At 39.6% G+C, this 12,611-nt stretch overlaps 1 protein-coding gene across 2 annotated transcripts in view; it reads right to left on the bottom strand.

Moving 5' to 3' along the window:
- The window catches only part of GRID2 (glutamate ionotropic receptor delta type subunit 2), a 730,152-nt gene that overhangs the window by 67,459 nt on the left and 650,082 nt on the right, over positions 1–12,611 (bottom strand). For both annotated transcript variants that reach the window (XR_005103041.1, XM_037379411.1), the window contains exon 14: positions 4,842–5,008. Coding sequence is in view for 1 of the 2 variants with exons in the window: in XM_037379411.1 (XP_037235308.1) it covers positions 4,842–5,008 (167 nt within the window). In the remaining variant the exon portion in view is untranslated. The remainder of the gene's footprint in view (positions 1–4,841; positions 5,009–12,611) is intronic.

The following is a 12,611-nucleotide window of genomic DNA, read 5'->3' as shown; positions in this document are numbered from 1 at the left end:
CTGCCACCCTCTCCTTGACCCCCACAAAAAGCCAGCCACCAGCACAGAGCCTGAGCCATTGCTGCTGCACTGTAGGAAGCAGAGACATCCTATGAAATACACAGAAAGGAGTTTGCAATTATATTTATACCTCCCAGGGGTGCAATGGAAGTTTTAAAGTTTAGGGATGAAAAGACTTCTTAACAGGTGTCAAATTTAGTGTCAGCACACAGTCCCTCATGAACCGAATGACACATCCTCTTCAAACTCTCCTAGGAAATTTGGCAGCTCCTATTATTAAATCATCCGTCATTACCTTGAAAGAAAAATGTATATATATATATATATATATGTAAAATTGACGTGCTACCTGGATGCTGCTGCTGCTGCTCAAAAGGTTGTCTTAGTGGCAAAGAAAAGGGGTCAGCAATCTACCTCAGCACATCAAGTGGCTGCCTAATGCATGGCCAGATGTGTTTGTTAAGGTCTGCAACACGTGAATGAAGTCATTGGGATGCTGTGACAGGTCCATCGTTCAAATGTTACCCAGATTATTTTCTATATTATTTGCTCTACAGCCACACACCTATTTTCAGGATGGACTTGAAGCAGCTGCTTTCAGAGACAGTGTTAGGCAGAGAGTGGTCACAGCCACGGAGTGGGACCCCAGCTGCCTACTTTACGATCCCAATACAGCAAAAAGCCAATCTCATTCTGCAGTCAGACCTCTCACTGCTCCTCATGTCTTTATTCTGGCCTAGAAGAGATTTTCTGCATGTGAAAAAGAAAGCTCTCAAAGACCAGTTTCTTTGCAGTGATTTCAGTTGGTTACCCTTCTCATTCACTAAACTGTACCCATGCAAAATGTATTTTTGAAGACATATTGATATTGCACTTTGAATGGTATAACATTTCTCATCAAAAACATTTTGTTCATCCCCAAAATGTTAGATTTCCTTGAGTCTGGAAAGAATAACCCTGAACAGTGTTTCATTTTCTGTGTTGTGTCTGGAATTAACTTTCTAAAAGCCCAGCAAATGTACATGGAGTTTCTAAATTATGTGCCTTTTGCCGCACTCTCCACTAATATCTCACTATACCTGAACTTGCATTTGTAAGAATAATTCTGATCTTAAATTTCATCAGTTCAAATATGTGGGAGCACTCAGTCTTCTCTCTAAAGAGTATAGGCATCACCTTACACTTGTAAAATTATAAACACAATATGAACCCATGCAAGCAAGTGTACCTCAATGGCAGCACATTCCCTTTTGAAACTTGCTTCATTGCAATAATTTAAAATCGAGTATATATTGAGCCTTTTCTGTTAATTTAGCTGTAGCCTAATATAAGTATTTTCACCTAGTTCCTTGGTAACTGGAGGCTCATTCTGTTCTGGTAGGACTGCATTCCATGCAAATCCCCAGGCGCTAGCTGGTAGCAGCGGTTTGAGGCTGGGAGCAGGGCAGCTGTCAGCACCAGCTCTGCAGCACGCTCAGGGCACCGCAGCTTGTGTGCTTCGTCAGTGTGGTGGGTACTAGGTAACCAGGTGGTCATCAGCTGTGCTCCCACATCCCAAACACAGGTACATGGCCACTAGGCCCATCACCATGGCTTTGGTTCTTACAGTGTTCTCGGTTGTTTCAGGCTTCTTTTTAGCACCTCACAAACTGCCTGTGGTATAAAGGGGCACAACACCATGATCACTTATGGGAGGAAATTGCATCAGGGAACTTAATTTTTGCAAGGCCTTGGGTGTGTTTTGATGACACCTCAGTCAGCATTTCAAACTGATCACAGGTTTAATACCTTTCTTATGTAGCCTAACTGATGGGTAAACTCCTGTAGAGACTGGAATACTTAACAGAGCAGGTGAGTATCATTGCAGTCCCCAAAGGCCACAGTATTTTGCATGTGTTAATCCCCTGAAAAACAACACAGCAGAAATCCCAAATGCCTAAACTTTACCACAGTGTTATCTTGACTGCAACTCATGCCCCTTAGCACTGGGCAGAAGGGGTGGGTGTTTACGCCTCTCTATCTCTGTTCCTGTTTCTCTGGGAATCGCCTGAATGTTCAGAAAAGGTAATGAAAAGCCTTAAACTCGTGCCTGTGCTTCCTGCACTGAGACCAAAATCTGCTGTAAGCTTGCCAGACCTTTTACAGCTGCACCCTAGGGATTTAACACTGTGCAGCTTATGGGTTTATATGAAATTTCATAAAAGAGAAGCCCTGTATTTCCACATAAATATATTTATTTTGGGAAAGATCAAGAAATGCCAATATATTTCAAACTAGTTCCCTACTGCATTAAAGAATGTGAAATATTCATGTGAACATTTGCTAATCCTATACAGTGGAATCTATTTCCCTCTCTATTTAGCATACAGGCTGCAGCAGCTGAAGGTTGTTCAGCCTTTTCATTAGGAAGAAATGTAAGAATGATTTGTGAAAACCACATGGAAGTAATCATATGGAACAGCACTGAAGGGTTTTTAGAACAAAACCTTGTAAGCTACGTTGTAAGCATCTTTCATGTGTTTGTTTCTTATATGGTGTTTCACAGCTTCAAACTGTAAATTTATATTTATGGACATAATTACAAGTGCAATATAATATGCTTTCATAAAACAGAAACGAAAATTTAAGGGGCAGCACACACATTTTCATAATATATATCAGTAGGTAGCATCACTCCAAGCAAATTCCAGTTTCTCTGTTCAACCATTACTCTTGATAATGTAATGAGTAACTTTCTCATCAGTGCCAAGTTTTGCGTATCCATCCAGACCCTCCTGTGGCCCAGTATCTCACAAATAATCCCTTTTTTCATCCCCTCTGATAACTATAGTAGGAAATGGAAAAGGAAGAATTCTGAGTGCCTACGATCCCTGTTTCTATCAAGGGAAAACATCTGACCTTGGGAATTCATTTAAGTCTCCTTATGCTATGGATTCCCTATGCATTAAATAGAAATGAGATTTACTTTCCACTGAGAAATGCTAATATTTAAATACTGATTCAAAGATCCTTAGATAAAAAGAGCTATATATGTGGAAATTTTTAATGCTTCTTTCTGCTTTCCTACAGCTTCAAGATATAAGAATACACTGAAATGCTGAAAATTTGTTACGAAATAAAATTGTACTTGGAAATGTCAGGCCTGAACAGACCAAGTCTGTTCTGAACAGTCCAGAAGTCGCTCAAGGCAGTGTGTCAGGAGAAGATGTAACCTAGCCTCTCCGGATGCTGAGTACTGAATACAACCAAGAACATCATCGCTCACCAGACCCAGCCGCGACCAGTTCCCCCATGTATCAAGAACTGTAACAAGTATATAAATGATGTCAGAAGCAGTTCTTAAGGGGCAGTTTGGATACATCCACCCTGAGTTGGAGCGCAGTGGCAGCGGGGATGAGAAATGCTCGACTTTGTGGTCATGAGCCATGCCATGCCATTTGGCAGGTTCACTGTATTTCATAATAAAGACACAGCCTATGAAACTCCCCTGTGTCTTCAAATTTTTGTACTCAAGCTTACATGGGCAATGGTCTGAATAGGATGACAACACCTTGACTAGCACCTGAGATCTGCAACAGCTGGAAGCATTCCTTAGAAAGATTACAGGAAGAAATTTTACTCCTCTGTTTTGCATGGAGACCCCGAACACTACAGAGCCAAGGACTTTTAGCAGAGCCATCCTGGTCATGGCTGGAATATGAAAGTATTCAGTATATAATTGCCTATAATGCTAATTGTAATAGATAAAACATATATATGTTTCATTCAAATTAAATTTTTTGTTGATCCTGTGAACTTTTGTATTACATTACTACTGTGTCAGCACAAAATTCAGCCAAATCACTCCCAATGCAGAACAGATTCAAAGAATTCAGGCTTTCTTTGTTCCTGCAGTATGTGTGAGCAGACAGTGATTCCTCTGAATCTGCTTATTGTTACTGATTGACTGCTTCCCCCCCACCTCATTCTATGGCTGAAGGCAAAGGCAAGAGCCTGAATGAAGCATATTTATATGACATAATGGTTCACATTCATTATGGCAACCACAGAAAAGAAATTACATCACAGCATCTGTAAAGTTTTGTTACATGCATCTAACACAAACCATTAGAAACTGGGTTTACAGAATAGGTTCAGAATGAAAAAGGATCATGAGCTTAGCACTCATCTTCTCCTAAAAGCCAGACTGCAGATATTACACTTCTACAATATTTTGTTGGTTTTTACTTTTCACACACATCCTGATCAAGGAATCAATACTAAATGAAGCACAAATACTACAAAGGCACAGTGCATACAATTATTTTAATATTTTTGCTCCTGGTAGAAATGCAGTATCAGAAGCATCTCACTTTTGTAGCCCAAGAGATGGATCAGTACTGGGATAAGCATCTAAGCTTTTTGGTACTAATAATGGTCTTTTCACTGAAACATCAAATGTTCTTGTTCACCACCTTCAGTTTTCCCATCAGTGCCCAAGCTTACTTTTTTCTCTTTAAGAAAAGTGTTCTGTGACAGGAAGGGTTGGGTTATGCTGTCCCTCTATATAGCAAATGAATCAACTTTTTCCTCATTTTCCTGCTAAGGAAGTTCAGCCTCTCTCATTAATGCTTCCAAAAGAAACAGGAACAATTAAAATAAGAGCAAACCAAAGTATTCTTAATGCAGTTTCTAGAAAAGTGAATAATCCTATGTCTTCAAGGAAATGAATCCCCATGTAAGAAATGAAGTGGTTTGCAAGCCCAAGATGTTTTCCCTTTGCAGAAAATTAAATTAAAAGAAGGATCCAGAGCTGAGAGAAACTTTCCCTTGGGACTGCTCCTCCTTCTCCAAACCCTTACCTTTGTGAGAAAACGTCTCGGTAGGGGCTGCCGTGCTGCAGTGCGATCCCATATCCTCTGTCTGCAACAGTGTTCCCAACGGTGTAAAAAGAGCAGTCTGCGTCGTTGATGGCCACATAGTCCAGTACCGCTGCATCCCATACAAAGGCGTAGTTCCCATATTTCACCTGCAGTAAACAGAGGAAGAGCTCAAACTACTGACTGTCAAGTCCGAAAGGAAGTTGGTGCTCCTAAAAATGTGGCGGTTTCAGCAGTCTGTTCTTCAAAAAAAGTGAAGTATGGGTGCCCAGCAGCTGCCAGCACAAAAAGTGCACCGTGACTGGTGCCGTGCAGTGCTTTGCCTGAGCGCCTCAGCAGAAAGGAAAGAAATGTGATCTGAAAACAACATGTCAGCGAATCAGCAACATGCAGGAAACCTTTCCTTTCTAGGGAACAAGGGAAACATCAGGCTCCCTCCAGCAATGCTAAATTCCACCCCAAACTTCCCACTAAGCTTTTTGCTTGAGCCATAAAACCAGCCAGTTAGAGGGAAGGTAGGTGTTCACACTGGGAGAAGTGTGGGAGGGTAGGCATGGCTACCCAGATGGAAGACCACTGTTAAGACAGTCCATGTTTCAGTCATGATCCAGGCTGCCATAGGCATCACCAACACCTATTTTTCCTTTGGGCTCTGTGCACAATTATGAGCAAGTTCATGCAAACTTTTTGGGATTATTTTTCCAGTATAAAGGGCTTTCACGTATCTTCAAAGACTTTCATATAGCAAGATCGTGTAAGCCATTTGAACTATTTGACTAAGATAAATCCAAAACAACCAATTACATTGAAGAGCTATTAGAGTAACATTTTATTATTCATTCACATGTGAAACAAATCCGGATTTTTCTTTTCATTTGAATATCTGGGATGTATACAAAATTTCAGCATTTGTTCAGAAGCAAGCTTTTAAAAACAGAAATTCAGTCTAAACTAATCCTTCTCTGTTTCAGTGAATTTCTACTTTCCAGTCAAATCATGTTTTTCTGAAAAAAATAATAATCTCTAGCTGCTCTACCAGATCTTTTACCAGTTTTCTGTTTTGTTGGTCTCTATGTCATACCTGAAGAATCACATTGCTTTTTTCCTGACCTTCTGCTTGGCTTCAGTCTGCGCTTTCCCTATGCCATATTAGTCAACTAAGCTGCAAAACTAGGCTGAACCCATTGACTTTGTATATCTAATGGGAAAAAATTTGTGACAGTGAAGTGAAAAGTAAACAAAACGCAAAAAGGCCATCTGGGGCCAGGCAATCCAGAGAGAATTCAAAACCAAGTCAGCATGTCAAAATAAGTGATGTCAGTGCATCATTTAGATTAGGCTTTGACAATGTAGATTATGTTTTTGAAAAGTGTTTACATATCAAAGTTACTGAAGCAAGCCACACCGGCTGCTTGCTCACAAGATGTAGTGCACAAGGAACAATTGCATTTGGGACACATTCCTTTTCACTGCCGGTCTGGAAAAGGAATATTTCCTATTTACATTCATAGGCATGGTACCGGGAGGATTTGTGCAGGTTTTGGATCAGAAAGGGAACCATATTATCTGTGGACTATACATGATTGGCAGGATAAAGAAAATTCTTTTCAAAAGACACACACACACATACACACACAAATGCAGGACTGGGTCAGGCTCTGAAAATAGTAAAAAATGCAATTTTTTTGCCTCCCAGTGGAGGTTTAAGTCTATCTAAATGGCCATGTTAACAAACAATACAACTCCTTTGTTTGTCTTACAGGCACTGCAACTCACAGAGCTCTTCCTAGCTTGGGTTATTCTGATCTTCCTACAGGCACCACTTGGCTAAGAAATAGATAGCATGATTGAGGGAAAAAACCCTTCCTGGGAGCGTTTAAAAGGCTTATGACTCAGCCTGAGAAAGAATCATGATGTGCAGACAGTAAGGGAGAGAAACAGAAGACAAAAGCAGATCAGAAGGGGAGAAATGAATCCTGAAAAGGATCAGGTGGACTTTCCAAACAAAGGAATTAAGGAAAAGCGGTGTTCAAAAGCTGAATTATTTTACATGTGGGGAGATAACCTTTGAGGTGATGATGAGCAGAGGGTTCTATTTTAACACCCACTTTAGTCCTAACCCAGCCTTTTAACGTCCTAGTGCATTGAATTCACTTAAGTGCTTGTAAAGAGACTTACCAGCTGCTCAGCTGGTCAGGAAATGTACTCTTGATTTGGCTGCCTCCTGGTAAAACAACTCACAGTGAGAATATATAAAAGTGGATAGAGCACCTACTGTCAATAATATCTGTGATGAAGCAGTATATATAAGATCGTTAAAGCAGACCTGGTAATATCACAGTTCAGGTTCCCACAAAGATACTGTGTTTCATAGATAAGATCACAGTGAGCCTCCTGTGCACATAGATAAGTGCACAGGGCAGGAGAGATGGAAGATCCAGAAGGGATCATCCATCCACCTACCTTCAAGAAGATCACATGCAATAAAATACATCCTTTTTAGCATTTCCCCCCTATCCATTTACAAATCTAGGGAATTCAAATCCATGGCACAAAGCTAAGTTGGAACTGTCGTGCTTGCGATCACTCTCTTTATGAAACTATTCCTCAGCCAAACAGTTTTAACTGCTATTCAATGTATTTATTTTTACTACTTTTTTTTTTTTTTTTTTTAAAGGAGCACTTTCTTCTGTCATTCCTAGTTATTTCTCCTTTTGCAGTTCTAAATACTCTCACTTTGGGGCTGACACCTTTCCATTCTCAATGAACCTTTCTGTTACTAGTATATATACTGGATATAGCTTTCTTTAATCTTTCCTTGCAAATCCATCAGTTCAGTCCTCATTAGCAGTGACACCACTTTTGAACTGTCTCCAATTCTTAATTTTTATATACAAGAAAAACACCTGTTTCTCTAAGAGAAAATCAGTTTTCTGGCAGATCAGGCATATGATTCCCCTTGAAGCACACCCCTCTTATGAGATTCAGAGCCTAAATTGTCTGCCCATGGATCTTTCACACATCATAAGACTGGTTTTAGCATGAAGTTCTAAGAATAAAATTTTGCTAAAGTATAACATATCTGGAACACTGCTGATATTTTACAGATTTGCACCTACAAATAAGGGGTAGCTATACTATGAAAAGGGAGGATGATGCTCTGTTGGAAAGGAGAAGGGAATTTCAGAACAAAATTTCAATTAAAAACATATATCCTTCTCTCTTTGTCCCTCTTACTATGAGAAACACAGATTTTGTAGCTTTCCAATAGCTATGCTGAAGACTTCCACTTTGGGCCTCAAAACCAACAGCAAAAAATCCAGCTCTGCATTATGAGAAAGTTAAGGAGCTTACAGTCAGTCAGTTATGAGCAAAATCTCCTTGGAAAAAGAAACAGTTCTTTGTAACATATATAAACCCAATACTTGCATAAGATCGCATCCCTGAATGTGTATTTCCACAACGTTATATTGGCATTTTGTAGTGCGATGATAACATCTCGGGATGGTGGCAAATCTGAATGCTGTTCACACACGACTGCACAGCCCAGGATCACCAGGGAAGTGTTTGCAGGAGGGCAGTGTATTATCATTCAGCAGCAACCCCAGCTTTCCAGTCTGCCAGGGCACGGAGAACTGACACTTCAGTCTCCTTCCCCGTGGCATCCTGCCTGTCAGCAAGGCAGAGGCTAAAAAGATTTTTGGAGTATCTTATGAGTATTACTTAGGGGGGGGGGGGTGGTGGTGGTAATGGTGGTGGGTGGAATTACAGGCAAAATTGAACCTATTAGTTGTTCATCAGGGTATTTTGAACTCATGCACTACACTGGTCCTGAAGTGAAGCTGGGAGGTATGGTACCAGACAGAAATTTGTGACTTGACTTCAGAGTTTTGTGAGCAATTCCAAAGGAGTTACTGTAAAAAGAGTTATTACACAGAATAGGGGCCATCAGCACATAGGTGGTAAAACTGTTTCTATAAGTCTGTTATATTTCTATTTTCTATCACTGCATATTTACAAGATTTTTATTTGTTGAAGCCCTGCCTGTAGATATTAGTTAAAATTTGTCTAAAACCAGTCGACTCATACGAGGAAAGCATTTAAAGCTATTTCGCTGTTGCATATGCACATACTTCATGCCATCAAGTGGATAGTATTTCTTCTTACAGCTAACCTGTTCAAGCAGAGTAGGCTGAATAATGTATGTGTGTACAATTCTAGCATGCTAAACGCACGTTTCTAGTCTAGAAAATTATAAATTTCAGAAAAAAGTAATTGTAAGTAAACAACAAAGTACTGCAATTTTTCATACTTGAATTCTTGGACAATATCTTTTCGGTAAATTAAATTCCTTTTAAAAAGAAATACAAAGAATCCTCATGAAAGGAAAAATGTACACAGTAATCTGCACTTTAAACAGAACTGGCAGTTATTTTTCCTGCAGACCTCTTATAAATATTTCATCATATATAAAATACGTTACCTGTTCTAAAAACAATACAACTTTTAAGGCCAGGGAAATATTAAGTTTCAACTGATTAAGATGATATTAATTTCCTGGAAAAAAATCTGAAAATTAGATAATGGTGATGAAGTACATTTTCTGAATACCCTGTGCCTACAGCCCAGTGGCGCAGTGGTGATGCTTTTTCTACTGATTTTCATTATGAGTCAGGCACCATCCTTTCCCTCCGAGTGCTGTACACCTTTCCCCGCCTATGAAGTTGTCAGCTGTATTTTAGCCAAGAACACATGAACAGAAACAGAATTCCACAGCACAGCAGCAGTGACTCCAGCTCGGACCTAAACCCAATCAAGGGCACTGCTCCACACAGCACTTTCAGGGTCATGTTCTCCAATAAGGACCACTGCACTGCACTGACTACACAGAGGGAAAACACCATCTGATGCTGCTTGCCACGTGCTTATCAGTGTGGATGTGAGACTTTGGCATTTACAAATACATTTCAGAAATGAAATTTTTGACATAATCTTTGCATATTCAGCAAGAATGCATTAGCTGCAGCCTGCAGAGGGCTGTACTCCATTCCACAAAACTGCCTCGTCAAGGCTGCTATTACATGAGGAATGAAGAAGAGGGAACAAAACCGAACAAACATTTGCAAATATCTGAGTGAGAGCCAATAGACATAATGTGGATATTGTACTCTGAAATGGGAAAAGGCAAAGATAAAATTCGTGGTGGAAGCTTAAATCTAGATTTTCGAGTTGTCAGATATTGCCAAACAGCCTGATGGCATTTACAACACTGGGTTTTGTTCAGCAGAAGGGAATGGAGACACATTGATCTCCATAATGCTCTTACAAGAAGCCAATGAAATTACTGTTTATTGGACTTAAGCAGAAGTCAGATCTACCTTGAGAGAAATTTTCATTTCCTAATTTGTTTTCCTCCAGGGACAAAGGTTTCAAGTCTCGGTTTTGTTCACAAAGGGCACAATTGTGACTAACTTCTATATGGATCCCAGTGAAATAAAATCTCACATTTCATCGTTGTTGAATAAAACCTAATTTACAGTTCTCTTGAAACCGAACTTTCTGTACTTCCAAAGTACAATTTTGGAGCTTCTTGCCCCACACTCCCTTGCAGGCTTGCACATGTGGCTGATTTGCATAACCTAAGAGTGAAATACAGTCATGCAGTTGGGGATGCAGAATACAAATTTGACCAACAGCTCTTTGCAGTGTTCTTTGCACAGGAGTTGGACTCCCATGTTGGTGTTGGAGCACAGAATAAAAATTCCTATATACATAGAACTCTATTCAGTCATCAAAACATGCAGCTAATTAAATACTACTACTACTACTGACAACAACAACCCCCCCCCCCCCCCTTTATGATGTCATTTTGCAGGGTCTGTAGAAAGCTGTTTAAACTTAAGGGGCACACTCTGACAAACATTGAAACTTATTCTTCGTACTTATTCAAACAGAAAATTGCAGAATCATTTCTAAAAGTGTTATTGAGCTACTGCCCAGCAGAGAATAGCAGCAGGAAATGAAACATCGAGGAGCTTAGGGGACGAAAGGAGAGGTTAGAAATGCCAGCCTCATCTCCTCTTCAGTGTGAAGTCTCTATTTCATTACATTGTCATATCAGCTTCAATGGCATGTCCATTTGCTCCAGATAAAACTTCATCAGGAAAAGCATTAATTCCTCATATGCAACCTGCCACCAACTTCTTGAGAAAAAGCCTCATGATCACACATTCACTTGTTACCCTGGGCAGACTGTGAATAATTCATCCAGTATTAGAGGAATTATTCAGGTATGAGAACTTTGTAATGAGAGGGCAGCTTCAAGTTAGAATTTTTCCAGTGCTCACTGCATTCACATTTTGCCATTGTAATTAAATGCATCTTGTAACTTACAAGAAAGAAAGTAACAAGCAGAGCAAACCAGAGTGGAGGCCGATCAAAGGTGGTTGGGAGAACAGAGCCAGCTACTTCTCCAGGTAATCACAGCACAGCTTTTAAAAGGCAGCAGATCACACTGATTGCTGACATGCAGCTGAACCACAGGTTTCTTACAGCTAACATTAATTTCAGATGGAAGAGAAATATGAGAAAAAAACAACAGACAAAAATAACTCAGCAAAGCAGACCTTTGAAAGGTAAGGAACCAATATTTTTTTTTTTTATGCTAGCTTCTCATTTATTTTATGACAGCTAAGTGTTGGAAATAGCAATGGACACTCTTTTAAGGGTATCACCAGTGAAGGTCATATACAAAAATGATATGAAAACACTTCAGGTTCCTCAAAAACTTAGATCTGTCATAGCCAAGTGGCAGTCTCAACAATGAGTCAAATTTAAATGAAATGTCACTGAAGCGTCTCCCCCTTTCTGATATATTTGTATTTTTGTGATAGCTAATCTCCAATAAAAGAATGATTAAATGAAGAAAAATACACAGATCAATCCTCTTCATTTGGGTGAAAAAGTAAAATTTTGTGGATTAAAATGTCACGAAGAAGATAAATGCAAGTGAATTTAGAAAAGCAGCACCCTTCTTTAAATCAATCCAGCACCACACTAACTGAATGTTCTTGTCCCCATTCTTCAGACTAGAAGCAGAGTCTAACTGCAATTCCTGGGTAGCATTCTCTATTCAAAGAAGTACTTAATGAATACCAACTGCAAGAATAGAAAAATCACCAAAGGTCAAAAAACTACTCATCAAAACCGTTCATCATCTGAAAAAGAATTTGAACCACAAGAAAATTATTTGAATTATTTGCAGAACTACCAATGTTACTGGAAAATCCTCCAGTAAAAGCTCATTTGAAACAATAGAGATTCATTTTAGAAACTTATTTTGAAGAAAGTGACTTAACTTTCAGTTTTTAATATTCCTTGTACAGGAGCTCTGACCACTTTCATAGTGGTAATAGGATTCAGGATGTTCCACTACTCGTGCAATAGAATTGAACTATCTTGTTTTGAACCATTTTATCCTTCTTTCTTCCATAAGCATCTCCTTCGCAGGTTTGGATGGAGCTAGCCTGGCATTGTACATCTAGACTCAGTATCCTGAAGCTCCAAAAGAAATTTTTTTCCCCCCACCCTGACATTACATTGCACAAAAATTTAGCATGTTTCCCCTCATTTTGGTACCCTGCAGGAGACAAGAAATGCTAACCGCTGGCAGCCTGCACTGCACCTCAAAATCTTGGGCATGAAGGAACAGGTTTGGATCATAAAGCTCAGTGCTTCCACATCAGTTTGCTT

Source organism: Falco rusticolus, chromosome 1, assembly GCF_015220075.1.
Source record: "Falco rusticolus isolate bFalRus1 chromosome 1, bFalRus1.pri, whole genome shotgun sequence".
NCBI lineage: Eukaryota > Metazoa > Chordata > Aves > Falconiformes > Falconidae > Falco > Falco rusticolus.
Note: the sequence above shows the minus strand (reverse complement) of the source record. Positions and strands in the feature narration are given on the sequence as shown.